Here is a 22,407-nt window from a genome sequence, read left to right on the forward strand (position 1 = left end):
CACAAAACACCATGACGAGGGATGTTTTGTCTGACACGGTGTAATCTCAGCTTATATTTCGAAGAATGGTTGATAATGCTTTGTTCATAAATGCGGTTCAAGGCCAACCATATGATTTTATCAACTAACCAGTCAACCAACCACCCACCTACACAACCAACCAACCAACTATTCAACCAACCAACCAGTCAATCAATCAAGCAAGCAATCAACATTCTGAATGCTCTGTAAAATAGGTTGTGGGTCGGAACAATGTGTTTGTTTCCTCTGTATGTCTTGAGCTCTAACTGGAAATATGTTCTGCAAAACCCAGAATATTAAAAGGCTCTACTGATCCAAGCTGGACATTCGTGATGGATCCCAACCATGTTGGTCTACGACTTCCTCTCCTTGAACTTGAATCTGATTGGTTCTTTGGTCCCGACGAAAGGCCGATAATGTATCTCAATTTCATTTTGTCCTGGCTCCAACGAGACTTCAAACTTCTGTATTATCTAAAAGTAGAAATAGTGAAAATTATGAGATTTGAATGCAACTCCCAAATTAAAGTAATATTTTGTTGAGTGAATACAAAAACCCCAACTAATGCATTTTGACCAAACCGTGTAGAAAAAACAAAAACATATACGGAAAGTAGGTTTGTTAGATGAAAAGATCTCTTTCCTGCCCTGAATGCCAGGAAACACGATTTGTTTCCGATTTGAAAGTATCACACAATTCATTTTTGATACATACATGTAGTCTAACCTGGGTCACGGGGTTTTGTAGATCACACGAATAATATACAAGGGGAGGAAAGAGTGAGAGGGATGTTTAAAGCCGAGATGGACAGTATTTCAGTGAGTGAGTGAGTGAGTATGGTTTTACGCCGCTTTTAGCAATATTCCAGCAATATCACGGCGGGGGACACCAGAAATGGGCTTCACACATTGTAACCATGTCGGGAATCGAACCCGGGTCTTCGGCGTGACGAGCGAACGCTTTAACCACTAGGCTACCCGACCGACCCTATTTCAGTTAGATCACGGCAGGTTGATGTGGGAAAAAATCCCGAACTGATGCAGGTTTCAGAAATTTGTCACTGTAGTGAAACCCACTGTCACGGGTAAAAGATGATGAAAGCATACCGGGATTAGAACGCAAAGTCCATTCATCGGATCGTGCCTCTCCTAAGGGACACAACTCTGCACAGCGAATTGCGGCGCCTTACACGACTCGGCCCATAATAACATTTTCAATATCTCAGCTGTGGCGGCCATTCTTACGATAGGATTTGAATTCAGCGAGGATTAAGCGAGTTTAACTTTAATAAACATCATAGTTGGGATGGACAGTCAAACAGGTGTACATTTCGACAAGCCGCCTTGACATCTGCTCAGTTGATTTTCCGTCCGTAAGCTAAACATGCATGCTGCGGAAATTCAATGTCTTAATAACCTTTGTTACTGCCAAGTATATTTCCTGCTCAGCAAATCTCTTCCCAAGACATTGCCTTGGACCAAAGCCGAACGGAAGCAAGGCAGATGGCGGTATTGGCGTGGCTCGTTTGCCTTCACTGTCCCTCAGCCATCGCTCGGGGAGATAACTCTCTGGGGCAGGGAAATATTTCTCATTTTTGGCAGTTTCCTGGTTCATCATTATCAGCGATGTCTGTAAAGTTAAAATATTTGCATCATACTATATCAAGTCAATGTGTGGATTTGTGTCGAGTCCAATCAGTACATAGTCACGATACAGGGTCTAATAAAGGGCATTTAAAGTTAAATGTACTTTTGTACAAATTATTTTGACAGTATGATGAGTTGTTGAGAGCGTTTGACGCTGCTTTGAACAGTTATATGGCGGTGCGTCAGCTTGATGTGGATTGATTGTTGATTGAGTATGGTTTTACGTCGCTTTTAGCAATATTCCAGCAATATCACGGCGGGGGACACCAGAAATGGGCTTCACACGTTGTACCCATGTCGGGAATCGAACCCGGGTCTTCAGCGTGACGAGCGAACGCTTTAACCACTAGGCTACCCGACCGCCCAGCTTGATGTGGAAAGCAAGCCAAAAGTAAAGCAGGTATCAGATGCTTTCTACTTCTTTGAAAACCACAAACACGGCAATAGTGCTGGGAAATATGATCAGGGCGAACTGCGTCCCGAACCACAATAAGGCGTCGCAATTCGCTGTGCAGAGTTGCGTCCCTTTGACACACCAGACCCCTTTGATTGTGAGTTCGAATCCGAGTTCTACCAGATAACAATTCAGGTTTGTCAGCACGATACCTGTACTCCTGGGTTTCACCTACGTGGTAAACGTCTGAGACCTGCATCTCTTCGGGCTTTCCTCCCACATTACAAGCCGTGATATAACTGGAATAATGTTGAAAGCGGCGTTAAAACCCAAGTCTATCACCCTCACTCCAAACCACGATTTTCTGGCGCGCCTAAGGGACACAAGTCTGCACATGGAATTACGGCGTCCTATACGACTTCCTTCACCCTATCATCATTACGAAAGCGGCCGGTTCCTTGGTGTATGTACAGACAATATGATTTATCCCACAGGAAAAACTAAAGGAAAAACTTCATTCCTTGATCCACGAGGCAGTTGTTACTAGTGACCATGACCATGACCACAGTGACCATGGCCATAGATATAGTTACATCTCTATCGTCAGAGGTACAGGATAATTTGTCAAAAACTGAAAGCAAATGCCATCTGAGGTTCATTGAGAAAACAATATGTGAACTGCTTGACTTCTTCTCTGACAACATATATTTGCAATTTGGACATAAGACATTGAGCAAAGAAGTAGGCATCCCCATAGGCACCAATGGTGCTCCCCTTCTTGCTGCTCTGTTTCTTTAAGTACGCATATAAATAGGAATATCTGCTCGGGTTGTCAAAATCAATCAAAGGTAATTTGGCGAAGAAGTTAACTCTGATATCGTTCAATAACCGTCAAATAGCCAATTCCCTTACACCTATTTACACACCTGAACTAGAGACCAGTAAAACTGCCTCATCTGTTTCCTAATTATAATTATGCCTAGTCATTCACAGTAACAAAAATAATCTCTCAACAAGACTGTTGACCGAATAACATGTACTAGATACACTTGATTGGCTGCACTCAGCACTGTTCACGTGCACTTTAACATGTAACTGACCCATTTGTTTTGTTTATGTCCCATATATATTTCACCTCTTGTTAGTGTAAATGTGACAGTATCTGCGAACTGAACTTGTTACTAAACAACGTGGAGTTTGTCACCCAGGCGAGAGGAGGAAACATGAACTAATATACTGAACAGCAAAAGAAGCACAAGTGTAACCATTCCATTTTTTGTCTGAATTCATTGGAAAATACTAAAATGATGACAGTTGAGCCGATGACGATATGGTATCAATTCCACACATGCACACAAACACAACCATATTAACCAAATATAAAACACCGGAGGATATGCAGTCTCCATTATCTGACGAAACAGACACCAGGTGTTCACGAAAAGGGTAAAACCATGAATTTGTACGTGCAGTAATGATCTGGGATAAAAGCAGGTGCATTTTCGCTCTTAGGTATCCTTTATAAAGATGAATGTCAAACACAGGTTCAAAATCCATAGTTGACGGTCTACAGTTGAATTCCTTGGAACGTTGCAGGCCAGCAGCTCCGCACTGTAACCAAACAGTTAGGATGTCATCTCACCACGATCACAAGACCTGCACAACGTCAGCAGCAAATATGATCCGTTGCTGATGTACCACATTCTGGTCGACCTACAGTTACAATACCTGTACTAGGTCGTTCTACAGGAGTTAATCATCTTAGGATTAGAACTCAAACAGCAACAAGAACAGATGCTGATGTAAAGCGGCCTAGGGGACCAGTATTATCAGACACGTTTCGACGACGTCTTCACGACGTTTTGGGAGCTCTCAGCTACAACCATGGGTCCCACGTTCTTCGTCCTCACGTTGTTCCCATGCACATCCTCAATTGAATACCAACAGGACAAGGCACGTCCTCATACACCAAGGATGTTGATGGAGTCAGGATTCTGATTCCTCCATGGCCATCTCTCTCCCTGGATATGTCTTCCATTGAACATGTCTAGGACGAAACTGAACATTGGAATGCAGCGGGTAGACAACCAAATAAACTTGCTCACTTGCCTTTGACATTCTTCTAGAATTTCTTTTAACTGGATGGGGCGACGTTGTACAGCATGTGTGCTAGCCCAAGATGGCCATACAAGCGTTTGAGGAGACTATCACTTTTTAACAACGAAGTACATGTCTTTTTGACGCTCTGTTCCACTGTAAACCTCCGTTAGCCCTGTGAACAACCACCTTCAGCTCTTTAACAGACAGTTCTATCTATAAATATGTGATTTGACACCTTTGCATTTGTCTTTTGTTCCATAACTTGAAACGTTTTCAAATTTGCGTCTTTTACTTGCTGTTCAGTATACATATGTGAAACGGCTGTTTCATTCATTCCTTGAGAATTTTGTAAAAGTTAACCAAGCTACCTGGATATAATCGTCACACAATATTTTAACAATATGCTAATGATATTGGGTTACATATATCAGGTGTGACATGTGTAAACATGAACAGTGCACATACCCCCTTAGGGATCCTGTGTCCCTGCAAGATTATGTCTTCTGGTAAGTATCTCTGAGTGCCGGATACAATGGGGAATGTCAGCCTGTCAAGAAAGGATATTAACCATATTTTACCAATACAGACATGATGGACGGATATGGCATATACAAATCAGTTATTATATATGGACATGCCTATCATAATTGCGATAGGAAATTATGCTCTGTTGAGTCAGGACATTTTAAGATATATATGCCCTATGAGAACAGAAGACGAGCATTTATAGTCCCTACATAACTGTAGAACCTGTGAACACTCGACCCTTGAAGATCAGGGGTAGAATATAGGTCTTCAGCAACTTAAGCTTGCCCTAAAAGGCGACTATGCTTGTCGTAAGAGACGGGTAACGAGATCGGGTGATCAGGCTCGCTGATTTGGTGGATGCATGTCATCGTATCCCCGTTGCGTAGATCGATGCTCATGAAGTCAAGCACTGGATTGTCAAGTACAGACTTGATTATTTACAACCGCCGTCATATAGCTGGAATATTGCTGACTGTTGCGTTACACATCAAACAAATACTCCCGTGTACTGTTCACATTATCTACTAGTAGAATGTTTGCTGCTTTCCTTAGGATTGAAAGGTCGAACACATGTCACCCCTTACGATATAATGATATATATCACAAATAATCTTACCTCACCTAAAGGACTCTTTGAGACACGCTGACATGTAGGGCATCTTGCTGAGGGCGTCTCCGGTGAGAGGACCCGAAGGTCCTAGGACACTGAGGATCTGCTCATACAGTTTCTGCTGCTTGTCTGGATTCACGGCCATGTTATACAAAATCATCTGCAGATTGCGCGCGGTCTGAGGACAAGTACAAGATAAGGTTGGAGAAAGGATGTCCGTTTTGAGGTCGAAAACAGAACATTCACGTAGTTAGAGGTTACCTATTTTCTGAAACATAGAAACATTTCTTCAAGCAGTGCCACTGTAGTAAGGTACTGTTGTCGTAGAGACCCATAATGTTGTCTATGTCCTTTATTTTCTCCATACATTCCAGTTTGAATCAACAATGAATGAAATAAGAATGCCTTCTTTCTTTTACTTGTTAACTTCCTCGACTCAATAAAAGGGCAAACAATAGTGGGTACGGCATCTCCGGGGAGGGGGTGGGATTACTAAACAACCTGGTACCCTGTATCTCCCCACTCATGGCTACACAGCACGAATACAGTAAGGCTATTGGAAGAGATGTTGATGATCAGTTGTAACAGTGAAATAATGCATCTTATTGCTTCCAGGGATAAAAAATACTGACTGAATCTGTTCCAGCAATGAAGAGATCCATAGATATTGCGACCATGTCCCCAACTGACATCTTGTCCGTCATAATCAGAGACAGCATGAAGTTGTTTTCTTCTGGATTTGATGTGCCTTCGTTGACTCTGCTGTTGATGTCCTCCATTGCTTTTTCATAATAGTCCTGTGCATTGCTGACAACAGACATAACATTTCACTGGAATTAGTAAGAAAATGTTACAAATATGCTCACTTTGGTAGATCTTTTGTTTAAGGCACTGCTGTGTAGATTTGCGTCCCTTGGGCGTGCCAGAACCTATGATCATGGGTTTAAATCGTGCGTTTGAATCCGGATCGCCCTGATTAATAGCATAATTCCAGGTTTGCAGGCACCATAGCCGTGTACGTGAGTGTCACAAACGTGGTAAACACCAAAGTCCACACCAAACTGGCACGCTGTCATGTAACTGATATGCTGTTCAAAGCGGTCACTCTAGAGGTAGAAAATCGCTCTGCTGAGTATTTGAATCAGGGAAGTTAACACTACACTATTACAGAGGGAGTCATTGCTCCCGTACCTGACAAGGCGATCTGCGACTGTTTTATACACTCGCTTCTCCTTCAGTGGCAAATATCTTGTGATAAACTCGGGCACGTGTTGGTTGTCACTGACGAGTTCCAGGACTGCCTTAATGTCAGCGAGGACCTGCAGCTTCTCTGGGTAGTCATCAATGTTGGGGCTGAGGTAACCCAGTCGTCGGTCGTAGGTCACAACGCCGATGCCTAGACAGATACATATGCTGATGCTATAATCAACAGAAACATTATACTGTATCACGTTAGAAACACCAAGTATGTTAACTTATAATTGCGCTTCTTTACGACAACCTTGAGTCATCTCACGACTTGAAACAACATTACGGGCTTTACATATGTTTTCCCAGGAGGTTGGTTTTACCATTAAGAAACCCCACCCTTTTCGCGAACTCTTGTCATCAGTGATTTTCACTTATCCATTCAAATAATTTTCACCGCTGTTTGGCCGTTTAAGCCCAATGGAATCTGTTTCGGCAGATAATCGAGACAGGTTATTCTCTGGCGTTGACCTTTTATATACTTTTGATGAATGCAAATCCAAGCCTTAGTGTTATTTGATTGTTGCAATTAGGGGCTAAACATTCTGTATTTTCAATGTGGAGCTTGGCACCTGCAGATTGAACGATGCTTAATCGAATTTGGAATTTAACGTGTTGCACGAGGTTTAAATAGTTATTTTCCAATTGATGGTAGTATGAAACCCTCCCTGGCAGTTTCACATTTACTTGAGGTGGTTCAGATCAGTTAACAATCTAACCCGAAACCCCAAAAGATTGCTCGAAATGTTTTCCGTATTAGTTACCGTCGTACACCAAGTGAGTGAGTGAGTGAGTGAGTATGGTTTTACGCCGCTTTTAGCAATATTCCAGCAATATCACGGCGGGGGACACCAGAAATGGGCTTCACACATTGTACCCATGTCGGGAATCGAACCCGAGCCTTCGGCGTGACGAGCGAACGCTTTAACCACTAGGCTACCCGACCGCCCCCGTACACCAAGTACATGGATACTCAGACACGTACAAGAAAAGGTCTCGGACTTTAAGATCTGTGATACATAAAAGTAGCTATGTATAGTGTAAATTGTACACACTTTTCCTACTTTTCGTAATTTCCCATATCTGTTACACTAGTAGCGCAGGAAGGATAAGTAGACGTCGTCATCTTGATTAAAGGGGCCTGAGTCTTGGAAGTTGTGTAATAGCAAGTATTTCCGAAGCTGGGTCAGTCCGCGTTGGCGGGAATGATACGTTTATATATTTTGTAGGAGGAAAAGATACGTCAGCATTGCCTTACTTTCACATGCGTATCTGTACAACAAATCCAACATTTCCTCTGGCTGGGCGGTTTCCTGTTGAAGGAGGATCACAAGATCATCACCAACCTCGTTTTGAATTGGCAGATAATGCTGAGCTGAATTGACCCGCATTAATCGTGGATTGACAGGACTTCGGAAATTGTACCATTCTTTACCCTGCCTTTAAACATAAAAAAGAACCAAAATGACAATCCTATTATATAAAAAAAATGAACTGAACGTTCTTAAAGCAAGAGGCGGTCGGGTAGCCTAGTGGTTCAAGCGTTCGCTCGTCACGCCGATGACCCAGGTTCGATTCCCGACATGGGTATATTGTGTGAAGCCCATTTCTGGTGTCCCCCGCCGTGAGTTTGCTTGAATGTTGCTAAAAGCGGCGTAAAACCATATTCACTCACTCTTAAAGCAACGTTTAATTAATGTCAACCTGATAAACAAAATATTTGACAGATTTGGCAAAATGTATATGTGTCTTAATATACTAGTTTGAACTGTATTATCATCAGATAAAAACTGACACCCGGTAGTAGTCCTCTATAATGAAAATACAAATTCTTTCTTTGTAGTTTCTTAGTTGCATTGAATAGACTATTTATGTTATGTCTGATGTGCATCGACAATGACAAAAGACATATTTGATTCACCAGAGACGTCGTGATTACTACAATAGGTTTATGAAACAGAATACTGGGTATATCCACTTACAAATGTGCCAGACCTTTCTTGAAGCCGCTGTGTTCACAATACAGAGAGTGTATCGGGTAGAGCCTTCTCTTGGGGTACTTCCCCTCACAGCGCCTTACAATTTCCATGTCAGCAGGGTCCTCAATCAAGACTGTCCATTCCCCGAGACGGACTCGAACCAACGACCCATACGTCTCCAGAAGGTCGCTAAACAGTCGGTGCACTGTCCATGTTGTGTGGTCAGCTGGGGTAGAAATTGTCTATAGGTCAACTTCGAGAACCTTTGTTAATGCATTGGACAGTTGGTGCACATTCTCTACTGTATGGTCAGCTTGAGTAGAATGGTAATAAGATGCAGATACATGAAGGATGGAACAGTCGTGGTCCCTTTATACAGTTATATATATTATTCAGTTGGTGCACAAGCTGTTCACAGTCGATGGTCAAACCAATCATAACGTATAACAAAACAGATGTGTCTATCTTAAAGTATAGGACAATCGGTTCTATACTTTATGGTGGAAAGGGTGGTATTTATCAATAAATAAAACTTTATGCTAGAGTCAGTAGTATTTTCCGTATATTTTACAAAATGTATTTAACAGAAATATTACACAGCAGATTACATATAGAATTGGCTTCTGAAGTTGCACTCATGGGTCATCGAACCTTTGTCCAAGTAGACTACCGACAGTCTATGTTAAACACTGGACAGTCAGTGCACACACTACACTGGTCAGTGGTAAATGTCATCAGGTAACGTCTTGAGTATACAGGCAATATACAGTTTCGGACTGTTGTCTGACAGGAAAAAGTAAACATCTTTGCATTGGATATATAAAATGTCTGTAAATGTAAACGGAAACTTGCAAAAGTTAAGTAGTTTATTCTGATCTGGGTTTCCGTGTGGCGGAATTCAATTTCTTGCACTTAATATTATCCACATGTGTACACTAGCAGAGCATCACCATACGCTGGAGGGTTCTGCTTGAAGTGTTTACACGCTGTCTTGAAGGTCAACTCCCTGATTGTGGTTGAGCCAAGTCGATGTACTTTATAGCCAAGTCTATGTAACATGACGCTGTGACAAATGTATTTAGAATGTAAACACAGACATAACATGTTTAGATCTAAACATTTGGTGAGTTCTATCTAAACGCAGTTAGGTCTAAACACATGAAATGAGCAATCTTCTCATATCATCTAAAGTTGTTCAGGAGTTTAACGCGTTAGTGTGAGTTAGTGTGGTTTTACACCGCTTTTAGCAATATTCCAGCAATATCACGGCGGGGGACACCAGAAATGGGCTTCACAAATTGTACCCATGTCGGGAATCGAACCCGGGTCTTCGGCGTGACGAGCGAACGCTTTAACCTCTAGACTACCCGACCGCCCCTTTTAACACGTTAAAACATGTTTAGATTATAAAGATGTTAAACAGGTTTTGTATTTAAACAGGTTTAAGCAATTTGCGAATTTAGAAATGTTGCGAATCTAAACATGTTTCACTAAAGAGCATACCATTAAGCAATAAGTCAAATATGAATAGGGTGTAGGAAATATATTGAAATTATATGTGTAAATCAGATTCACGGGCAGTTGTATATCTAGACTACCAGGACCTACCACGAACTTGGTACAATATTAACATGAAAATGTACAACTTAACCAAACTCGGTCAATGGTGACGAGGAAAATTTAACATTTGTAACGACAAGAGTCTCCGTAGCACAGGTGGTATTGTGAAGGACTACAAATTAAGAGGTTGTGGGTTCCTCCTTAAAAATCTGGGTGTTGATAAATGTGTTATTGTTGTATGGCAAATGTATTGCGCTCACACAGGGAGCTGACAATGAAAGTATATCTGATTACTACATAGACCCTAACCTTTTTTCAGTTATCAACACCCACCCCCAAATTAATCCATTTATATCGCAAGAATAGCTTTTACCCACCCCACCCTCTCCCACCACACACACGCACTCACTTCTGTATCCCCTTTAAACGTTAATAAAACTATAGAAAGCACTCCTATTTTGAATTAATGAATTTGAAGGGATGTATAGTATAACACATTTAGACTCAATCCTAATCCTCAATCCTCAAACACAATCCTAAATATGATAAGGCCTAAACATGTCAAAATTCTGGGACAAAGAACGTTTTATAGTTTGTGGTTAGGATCTAAACACTTTTTTTACAGGGTATTTGCTCTATATTTGCAGAGCCGGGCGGAGTGAAATGAAATACCCCTTTGTCATGCTCGGGTGAGTGAGTTAGTATGGTTTTACCCCATGGCACCGACATGCTCTAGGTTGTATTCACAGTTGAGATGGGGGAGCGGATCGGTTACAGCGTTCGCTCGTCACGCTGAAGGTCCGGGTTTGATTCCCAATTTAGGAACACTGTCACGCCGAAGCCACCGTTTCGAATCCCACAGCAGTGCAAAGTGATAAAGCTGTAAAAATCCTAAAAGCATCATAAAATCCATCTGACAAACAATACTGTTTCTATACACCACGCCGATAAAAAAAACTCCACTAGTTTACCTGTTTTACGAAGAGTATTATTGCTGTTTCAGCAACTTTACGACCGGGTCATCAAGATCAAGATAATCCTAGGCTATCTTTGTAAGGGGCAAACATCCTCATCACTTGTACACATTATACTGCATTACGAGGGGACACTCGCCTGCCGAGAGGGACTTCCGAACTCAACAGACACATACAGTTTGCAAAATATGTGCTTTTTACTTGTCTGTTGTTCAACACGCAATTATCAATTCTAGTATTCCAGCTATATGAAGGCGGTCTGTAAATAATCGAGTCTGGGTCAGACAAACCATTATGAGCATCGATCTACGCAACTGGTATACCGTGACATGCATCGATCTGCACGGGAGATATGCTTTCTGACGCCCGTGGCCCTCGTCCCACAAAGCGATCTTAGTACTACGACTGTCGTAAGCCTATGTTAAAGTATGGGAGCTTCGATCATCTTAGCGCTAAGATCGCTTTGTGGAACGAGACCCAGAACATTACACAACCTTCGACACCTTCGACACCCTCGACACAATCACCTGTAAATGAAATTGTTATTACTCTATTAGATATCTTGCAATTCCATTACTTAATCCCTATCACGCGACGAAACAATTCATGTCAATGTAGACCCCGAAATCATGTGACAGACACTGACCTCGAATCATTTGATCAGTATTGGCCTGTCACGTGATGAATATTGACTCGTCTGCTTGAAAACAAGATGGCGTATGGTACGAACATTTACGGTTTGCAGCTCAGTCACTGTAACGAAACAGAAGAGGTCATAACCTTTAAAGAGAATTTCGTTATAACAAAAAGAATGATTACTCTTGATGAGGTATATAATTTCGGTCCGGTCAGACCACCTCAGGGGTCGTGTCTTTGGTCCTCGTTTTCGCATACTGACCTCGTCAAGAGTAATTTTTTGTATAGTGTGTGCACGTAATCCAGTCACCGTAACGATTCCCCCGACAGTAATACTCCTGATTATGACCCATAATTTAATGGGTACTGTTTAAGTGTTATTAGGCCGCGCACCTGTTTTCAAAGACACCTGTAAACAGCCAGCAAGACAACGCTGTCACGACTAATAGCCGTGGTCTCTTTCAGTAAACACCAGGGGAATTCAGGACAAGAATAGTGCCCCAGTACCACGTGCATGTAGTAAGGGCCGACTATGGAGGATCGGTCAGAATCGGTGATGGGCGATGGGGTGGCCTAGTGGATAGAGCGTTCATGCGTCACAACGAAAACCTTGGGTCGATTCAACACATGGATACAATGTGTGATCCCCATTTCTGGCGGCTGGGATATTGCTAAAACACGGTGCAAAACAGTCTGGGTCAGACTCAGTGTCTTGCTCATACTGAGTGTATCGTTGATCATACTTTCATTTACTGGCTTCTCTGCTACAAACATCCATGTTACAGCTGGAATAATGTAGACAGTGGAGTTGAACAAACATTCTACTGCTCTCATTTATTGAACGAGTTATGTTAAATAATGAAGACAAAAATATTTTTATAATCATAAGAATATTTTTCTAAGAGGAGAATTTAGTACGATTCAAACTATAATTTATCATAAGCATGTGTTTAGGAATCACTGTGAAAGAGTGATTATACCAGGTGCTGGTGAAAGTATGAACGTATCTCGTCCCGCCCATGGCAACGGCTACAAACACATGCAAGGACAAGTCAACTGTAAACCTGAAAAAAAGCCACGTTAAGACATGTTGTCTCACATGTAATTATGGCATGTCCGGTAATCAAAGCATCAATTTACACAAGTCTTTTATTTTCAGTTGCCGGTGTGTTCCGATATGACGTGGCCTACTACTTACTGAAAGGCTTGAAATGGAACATTGCGCCTATGAGTGGAATGTTATAGACACCTCCTGGGCCGGGGATGTCTTTGAAGGGCCTCACTTTTTCTACGCTAACGTCACACGCTTGTGTACCTTTCCCGGACCGGTGTCGTATCGATCGATTCAGCTTCCGTCTTAACTGCCCAGCAGTGAGATGGAACGCGTTCATGTTGACCTGCAATGTAGGTGTAAAGAAAAAACAGTTTAATCTGTCTCACTTTGTTTTCACTTTTGAGGTTTTGAGGTTTGGCTCATCCCATTGTAGTTTTGATAGTGAGTGAGTGAATGAATATGGTCTTACACCGCTTTTAGCAATATTCCAGCAATATCACGGTTGGGGACACCAGAAATTTGCTTCACTTGTGTATGTTGGGATTCGAACCCGGCTCTTCGGCGTGACGAGAGAAGGCTTTAACCACTAGGCTACCCGACCGCCCCAGTCTTGTAAGTGGTATACGTCTGAGACCTGCATCACTCCGGGCTTCCCTCCCACATTAAACTGACACGCCGTGATAAAGCTGGAATATTCTTCAAAGCAGCGTTAAACCCAAACTCACGTACTAAATCAAGCAATCGACCTGGATATATAGAATACTATTGTCTCACTTCATGGTTTTGGAACAATGCATTAGTAGTCAACCCAGCATAACACTGGTGAAGGTGACAGTGCAACATCAGTATTTCTCAGTTCCAAATCTATTGACATATTTACAATGTCAATGTCTCTTTCAAGTATCAATATATGTATGATTGTGGTACCAGCGTAAGATAAAATCGTTGATTTTAGAAGCATATCAACAGCACTCCGGTTTAATAACATCAAGCGTTTCGGGGAATGTGTCAAAAAAGAAAGAAAAGATTATAAAGAATTGCCCTTGGATTATAAAAACGGGAAACCGTTTATGACATATAAATGATTGAAACCTTTGAGGGGCATTTAGAAGTTGGAGTGATGAAGTAAGACGAGTTCTATGGATGAACAACTTCTTGTTTTAAACCTTGTTGAAAATTGAAGAAAATGGCACAAACAGTCCTGGATTCACATGTAGGTATAACATCATAGACGATTCAGTTTAATTTTAATAAAAGTAATGAAACATGGTGATGTAACACGTATTTCTTGAGGCCACGATTTCCGTCCACCATCAGAAGGCCCTTCTTATAGAATCACGTTCATCATGCCATTGCTGCAACAGTCGACACCTTCAAGTACTCGACAAACAAGATAGTCACAGATGCTATCGCTGTGCGATGTTTACCTCCAACTGGGCTGAAGCTTGAACTTTGTCGGCTCCTCTGACATTGAGGTATTTCAATCAGGGCACCGATGTCAGTTTCCAATATACTAGTACGCCAACAAAGACATCAGTCCAGTCTACCAACATGACGAAATGTCATCACTGTCAGACCTGACGTTCTCAGATATTATATTTATGCGCGACATATTCGACACTTGGTGCCGCTGTTTTCAAAAATACGGAAATAGCCACGGAATGTTGAATTCGCGTTCTCGCAATAATTGCGATGTTTGCTCAGCCATATGTGACGCTATCCAAGCCGGCGCCCTAACCCATCCTCGATATCAGTGTATTATATCTCCATTTTAATATGATAAATATCATGAGCCCATTCTCCACCAAAGTCACGTCAACACCCCTCCCCGCCCCACCCCACCCCACAGTCTCCCTCACGAGAGCATTATAGGACTACTGGTAGCGTAACACTATTCAAATCTGGCTCCAAACGAAGGTTTGGAAGCACATGGGTCTAGCGTATTTATCCAAATAGGAAGGAGACACACTGGATAATCGAAGATTGTTATACCTCAGTAAAGGGGGCACGGGTGGCCCAGTCGTCTAAGGCGCCGCGATTCGCTGTGCAGACTTGCGTCCCTTGGGCACGCCAGAAACCTATGATTGTGGGTTCGAATCCCGGTTGGCCCCGATTATGTTTCTAGGTTTGTCAGCACCATACCCGTGCTCGTGGGTTTCACCGAAGTGGTAAACGTCTGAGACCTGCATCACTTTGGGCTTTCCTCCCACATTAAGCTGACACGCCGTGATATAACTGTAATACTGTTAAAAGCGGCGTTAAACCCAACTCACTCACTCACTATACCTCAGTAAGACTGTGAAAATAGATGGAGGGAATTGTCTGTTGTTCCCGACCATAAAATCCGTGTAAACCAACCGTGTCAGCGTCAGAACAAATACCTTTATCAGTGCCCTGGGCTACCTTACCCAAAGCGATCTTAGAGCTAAGCTAATCACAACTTCTATACTTTATCATGGAGCTTCGACACTCATACCGCCAAGATTACCGGCATTGGGGCCCTGGTATCTTCCCCAAAACAAGTTGTGAAAACTGGTTGAGAGAAAACAAATGACAAACAACGGGGTAAAAATTAGTGCAGAGCTTTTCCAGAATTTTGGCATCGCTTATTTATGACCCCAATAACCTTCCCGGAGTTATTGTTTGTAATCATCCTTTGCCTCATCATCCCTTGTTGATAGTCGAGCGATGTTTAACCTGCCCCCGGGGATGTTTCATGACTGTTTACTCAGGACCGGAACCAAAGCTGGGGGATTTCTTACAACCGACTCAAGCTATCTGTACACATTCGTTCTACATGCTTGACAAGTTTATAACACTGCTCAGAGTTAAAGGTTCATGACGTTATTCTGATTGTGATTCTTTATCCGTTAATGAAACCCGAACTCACATGACAGTAACTAATATCTTGACTATGTGAAAGGTGTTGATGCATCGCGTCGTATAGGTTTACCAGGATCCTTTGATAATCTCACTTATACAGAAATGATGTTTATGATTACATTGGACGTTAATTTTACGTGTAACAATTTACATATTGTTCTACTGCACACAGAAAACAAAAGAAACTATATTTTGAATATTGTCTGTAAAAGTCATTCACAAGACCCAGGTGACTGAAAAGTATGCCAACTTCTCAATTCGTTGAGGTGTGATACTATCTCAATATGACGGTAATTAACAATCCAGATATCACAAATATGTTACGTGGACTTGATGCTTCCCCCATTCAGATACGCAGGTGGCATTGGAGAACTCTTTTTAATGTTTACTTGTGTGTTTATTTCACCGATTGACCTGACAATGTTGATACTGAACAAGATAACTCAGATGTTCGCTGACGAGAAACTTCACAGGCAGCTTTTGTGTTTTGTTTCCAACCGATCTTACCTAGTGTCTGTGAAGGAAACGAAAAGCAGTTTCCACAGAAAGTGATGCAACATGAGCATGATAAATATGCAGATAAATATAGTATTCCATCATTACATCATGATAAAGAAGCGGGTACTGAGCTACATACCTGCACCTGCTTCTTCTCTTGCTGCAAGATGCACAACACTATGTCCACGCCTGCAAGGCACAGAGAATCTAAACCATCTGCTTCTTTACTTTGCACAACTGTGTTTAGACACACTTAAATGCATATTGACGAGGGACGAATCATCAGCTATCGGTTCATTTACACAAGTGTTGAACTTCAAACACCAGCTACATGTGGAGATTTGAAAGAGCACAGTTTGGTTAAGCCTAAGAATTTCCTATAACTTTAATGCAGACACATCCGGAAAATGAAATATTTTTTTGAAAATCCGCCATCAAACTATCGTATACACTCTCTCGTACTTAAATGTTGATGCGGTTGGCTAAATATCTCGAGGAAAAGATGTTGCTTTGAAAGCGTGGGAAACAAGGCCCATAAATGATGCTATCGGTCTGTGTTAACATATATTTCATATAAGTATGGACGTAGATGTAAAATTCATAAAAGATGCACATTGAGGAGACGGATGAAACACTTTCTTTGTGTTCTCAAATACGATAGTGCATTAGTTTATGTATCACTCCTTCGAAAAGTTAAACGTTTCGCTAAAGGCAAACTAAAGACTTTTATAAACATGAACTTATAAAATACACAAATCCAAATACAAATAAATGTATGTATTGAGGCTTATTTGCATGTGTGTTGTTTTGAATCGCACCCGGCTGTATCCAAGTTATATTACAGCGACCTGTAAACAATCGAGCTTGGACAAGTCATTATAATTATCAGCAACTATCTACGCCGTTGGGGGTACAATAACACGCAATTAAGTAAGTTACCCAGCCTGATCACCCTATCCATTTGGTCGCCTCTTACGAACAACAGAGGTTGCTGTGACATTTTCCGAAAGACACACTATCAGTGCGTTACTTGATATAATATTAGTACTTTGTGCTCGGGTGTCTCTTTTGCAGTAAGAGGATCCTACACGTGGTATTCTGCAATACATTATTATCATATCACATTTGACTTAGGCATTGGAATTTTTCTGTCACAACAACATGACATTGTCACTGACTAAATTTCAAATATGCCTGATGCGGTGATAATTGGGGATAACACACACACACACACACACACACACACACACACACACACACACACACACACACACACACACACACACACACACACACACACACACACACACACACACACACACTAACACTAACACACACACACTAACACACTAACACACATTAACACTAACACCCATCCACCCACATCTCTCTCTCTCTCTCTCTCTCCCTCTCTCTCTCTCTCTCTCTCTCTCTCTATATATATATATATATATATAATTATATCTATCTATCTGAATAACGGACATGAAGTAGTAACATATAGTTACGTTACGTCATAGCATTTAGGAAACTATGACGTCACAATACCAAGGTGACAATGGACAAATAACTTACGCCTTTACATTTAACTTATATATATATATATATATATATATATATATATATATATATATATATATATATATATATATATATATATATATATATATATATATATATATATATGTGTGTGTGTAACACGTTTCTTCAGCGTCTCTTCAAATTACGGCTTCGTGGTCGTGACATGGATTGATCAGTTCGTGTGCGCTATTAATATTTGGGGAATATCCACTTGTCACTGTATCAGGCATGGTCGCTCTTTCATAACAAAAGGTGAGGTGGGGTGAAATGGGGCTTAATGTTGCGTCCAATATTATTGCATTCCATTATATAGCAACGTGCATGCACGTGTGTGTGGCTGGTTGTACTAGTCCGGACTAATAGTCGAATTTATACTAGTAGTTCTGGCCCACTCAGGCACAGTATGTTGACTACGAGCCGGCCACTTCTTGTTTAACCCCCTTAATGTCGAGCGCCAGGCAGCGTTACAACAAGTACCATCTTTTAACGAACCTCAGACATTCCGCTCTCCGGACGGACGCTCTATTACTAGACCACTGAGGCGGTCTTGTAAAATAATGCATCAGCATATATAACACATATTTTATCACTACATCTTGCCGATTTCTTTTATAAAGTTACCTTCCTCTATTGGTAACCTGTGAATTGTGATTCATTGTTCAGCTTCAGAACATTGCTCGTATGGTAAGGCCTTCATCACTATGAGCTTTCCTCCTTCATTAAACTGAAACCTCAACACGTGGTGACAGGCACAGATCAGAGATCAAGCGGGAGTCAAGTTAGACGTTTATTTATAATTTTAAACTCGAGTTTTAAGTTGTTTGATAGGCATTACTTAGAAGTTGACGGAAGACAAGATAGACACAATTTTTATGGATAACAACTTCTTCTGACTTCTGCATTTGACTACAGAAAGTAGCTACATGAGAAGACAATCCATTTAAAGACACATATGATGTAGGTACATATTAAGGCACATCAATTTAAATACATAGTATGTAGCTATATAAGAGGTCACGCCCATTTGACTACAGAAAGTAGCTAAATGAGTAGACATTACATTTAAATACACACATTATATAGCTTCATATTAAGGTACATCGATTTAAATACATAGGATGTAGCTATATAAGAGGTCACGCCCATTTAACTACAGAAAGTAGCTACATGAGAAGACATTACATTTAAATACACACATGATGTAGCTACATATTAAGGCACATCGATTTAAATACATAGGATGTAGCTATATAAGAGGTCACGCCCATTTAACTACAGAAAGTAGCTACATGAGAAGACACTCCATTTAAATACACACATTATATAGCTTCATATTAAGGTACATCGATTTAAATACATAGGATGTAGCTATATAAGAGGTCACGCCCATTTAACTACAGAAAGTAGCTACATGAGAAGACATTACATTTAAATACACACATGATGTAGCTACATATTAAGGCACATCGATTTAAATACATAGGATGTAGCTATATAAGAGGTCACGCCCATTTAACTACAGAAAGTAGCTACATGAGAAGACACTCCATTTAAATACACATATGATGTAGGTACTTTTTAAGGCACATCGATTTACATACATAGGATGTAGCTATATAAGAGGTCACGCCCATTTAACTACAGAAAGTAGCTACATGAGTAGACATTACATTTACATACACACATGATGTAGCTACATATTAAGGCACATCGATTTAAATACATAGGATGTAGCTATATAAGAGGTCACGCCCATTTAACTACAGAAAGTAGCTACATGAGAAGACACACCATTTAAATACACATATGATGTAGGTACTTTTTAAGGCACATCGATTTACATACATAGGATGTAGCTATATAAGAGGTCACGCCCATTTGACTACAGAAAGGAGCTACATGAGAAGACACTCCATTTAAATACACATATGATGTAGCTTCATATTGAGGCACATCAATTTAAATACAAAGGATGTAGCTATAAAAGAGGTCACGCCCATTTGACTACAGAAAGTAGCTACATGAGAAGACACTCCATTTAAATACACATATGATGAGTGAAAATGAAAATGAGAGTAGACTTAATTAATTATACTTTGCATTTATGTCTCAGAAATGACTGTTGATAAGACGGCCTCACTGCACACTTTGAATAGCGGAAATACCAACTTTAATATAAAACCAATCAACTATCTATTTCCACATTACGGTTACTGAGAACAATATGTCATCCCAAAACTAAAAATTACGTAATGGACATCCGGTAGTATTACCATTGCATGGGTGAGTACTTCCACTATGATGACATCTACTCCGCAAATAGATAAAACATTGATATAAGCGTTGTTTTTAGGAAAACACTATTGCTTTTTAGGAAGTACGTACTACTCAGCGCTAATGAGCGGTGTTATTTGCTATTTGTTTTGATAACTTGGCCTGGGGGCGGCAGATCCAATAAAACAGGGCCATAAATCAATCAAATTCATTTTTACGCAGAAATCCGTGGATTGTTATAAAAGCACCTATGTCTGTTCTGTTAAATTATGTTTAAGTAGATAGTGAGAAAATTTCAACATTCTGTCCATATGTATAATAATGTGACTGGAATGATCTCAGCTCTCTTTTATGATTAAAACCCACATCAGCCTCCGCCCACTGAGGTCAGGTTTAACAATTCATTAATGTTGTTTTACGTATATACTTTTTATCGTAAAGAAATACATAACACATGCGACCCATATAGTGGCCAAGAGGATATATTGCTATACTGCGAGAAAACGAGAAAGCGAGAAAGCGAGAATGCGATGTTCCCTCTCGGCCACCATAGTTTCCAGTGAACACGCAGTTCTTGAAACATATGGAAAAGAATACTAGTTATGGCGTCAAAGTCTATCAATGTTTACATTGTCACTCGTTCTTCACCACAGCTTTTTCTGAAGAGTGAATGCGGACATTTTACGTACGTCTTCATTCCTGTGTCACACTGATTTTACGAAACTTATGTCAGAATGCATGTATTGTCTTCGGTCTCGTTTCGTAAAACCGGTTTGGCACACGGGAACGTTTTATTTCTATTTGAGTGAGTGAGCTGTTGCTTTAAACACTATTCTACCGTGATATTGACGATGCTTGATTCTGATTCGTTACAAAGAGGTCTCCTTCTTCTCTGCGGGTGCCTCTCTTAAATTAAGTCTTTTCACACAAACCCGTGCATATGAACACACCGATCTATCGGCATCCTTCGCATCGATGCACATAACAATGCCAACCGACAACCAATAGGAATAGTGTACATGTTCGATATCAAGACAACAACTTATCAAGCATTATGAAATTTATTCCTGAACACACACAATTAAGTAAAACACAAACTCCGAAGATCAATCACCGTTTTGTCTGGTAAAACCGGGTTAATTTACAGACCGTCGTCCTATAGCTGGAATATCTCTGTGGTGGCGTTAAACACCAAACAAATGTGCTAAATAGCATTAGATGGTCTCATAAACTCATATAACAACGATTATCTGTTCCAATCATGTGAGAGCGTGTGTAGGGGTATGCCTTATCATATACCTATCAATGATATGATGAATTTCTCATTTGCGATTGAGCCAACATGGAGACAGTCATATCACAGGGGTGTAACAACCAAACCCGTATTACTCATCCCCCCCCCCCCCCCCACACACACATTCACGCCCACTCCCACCCCCCGTCAGGGGGTGGGGGTGGGGGTGGGGGTGGGGTGGGTCCGTATCAGCCTAGGTGGTAAGAAATTGGAGTTACGTCCCTTGGTACGTCGTTTCCTCGCCTGCACGACCAGCTTCGCCATGGCAATGTGTTCAAAACAAGAATAGAAGGTGAAAATGTAGTACATTCACTCGCAAATAGGTACATTTCACAATATGATGGAATGGTATATATCGAAGGGTTATAATGCAGCAGTTTGCATACCATATCATGAAGTGGGGGTTTCAGGGGAATACAATATATATCCACAAACAATTTACTCAAGTGGAGCTATTTCCGCGTACTGAAAAGGCAGTAACCTCTCCTGTAGTGTCATGAACATTCCATGAACGTTAATGACATGCCCGTGTTTGTGCACTCTGTCTTGACAAACATTGGCCAAGCTTATACCATCACTTCTCGTGTTTCATCGATATATGTCAGGAGAGGCCTTTTCAAAACGAACAGATCTCATTGCGTGGATCGATTATGTAAGTCATGAGCATGCTCAATGCACATTGTTTCTCCCAGGTTAGAGACACGCGACAAGTGCATATAAATATAATGACCAGTATTGCGCAGAAATCGATGGTCTGAAAGATAGACACTTCGGAGACAGCTACGCCAAAGGTGAGGTGAGGTGAAATGGGGTTTAACGTCGCATCCAAGATTATTGCACTTATATAGCGACGTGCATGCACGTGTATGTGTGTGTGTGTGGCTGCTTGTACTAGTCCGGACTCATGTCGATTTATACCATGCCGCATGAATACCCCACTCAGACACAGTATACTGACTCTGAGCCGACCAGTCCTTGTTTTAGCCCTTAATGCCGAGCGCCAGACAGGGTAACAACAAGTACCATCTTTTAACGTCTTTTGGTATGACGCGGCTGGGGATCGAACCCCGGACCTTCCGCTCTCCGGGCGGACGCTCTACTATTAGACCACGGAGGCGGTCGCTACG

At 41.1% G+C, this 22,407-nt stretch overlaps 1 protein-coding gene across 1 annotated transcript; it reads right to left on the reverse strand.

Moving 5' to 3' along the window:
* Positions 1 to 374: 374 nt before the first annotated feature.
* Positions 375 to 21,544, reverse strand: LOC139475220 (probable cytochrome P450 12e1, mitochondrial). Its single transcript, XM_071258468.1, has 11 exons — positions 21,499 to 21,544; positions 16,271 to 16,320; positions 12,895 to 13,093; positions 8,530 to 8,752; positions 7,806 to 7,987; positions 6,491 to 6,695; positions 5,932 to 6,106; positions 5,311 to 5,477; positions 4,627 to 4,708; positions 1,438 to 1,650; positions 375 to 494 (listed from the first exon to the last, which is right to left on the reverse strand). The coding sequence occupies exons 1-11, from the start codon at positions 21,542 to 21,544 to the stop codon at positions 375 to 377; spliced, it is 1,662 nt and encodes a 553-aa protein (XP_071114569.1).
* Positions 21,545 to 22,407: the final 863 nt, after the last annotated feature.

Source organism: Haliotis cracherodii, unplaced genomic scaffold (genome assembly GCF_022045235.1).
Source record: "Haliotis cracherodii isolate W230 unplaced genomic scaffold, xgHalCrac1.p SCAF_3, whole genome shotgun sequence".
Classification (NCBI taxonomy): Eukaryota; Metazoa; Mollusca; class Gastropoda; order Lepetellida; family Haliotidae; genus Haliotis; species Haliotis cracherodii.

What these genes read in the sequence shown, in the direction of transcription:
- LOC139475220 (XM_071258468.1), bottom strand. Translation starts at nt 21,544, where the DNA reads ATGGCGAAGCTGGTCGTGCAGGCGAGGAAACGACGTACCAAGGGAC. An exon ending in TCATTGCTGGAACAGATTCA is followed by an intron (nt 5,478 to 5,931) that starts GTCAGTATTTTT and finishes ACTTGTCCTCAG; the next exon opens with ACCGCGCGCAATCTGCAGAT. An exon ending in TGTCTCAAAGAGTCCTTTAG is followed by an intron (nt 4,709 to 5,310) that starts GTGAGGTAAGAT and finishes CTTTCTTGACAG; the next exon opens with GCTGACATTCCCCATTGTAT.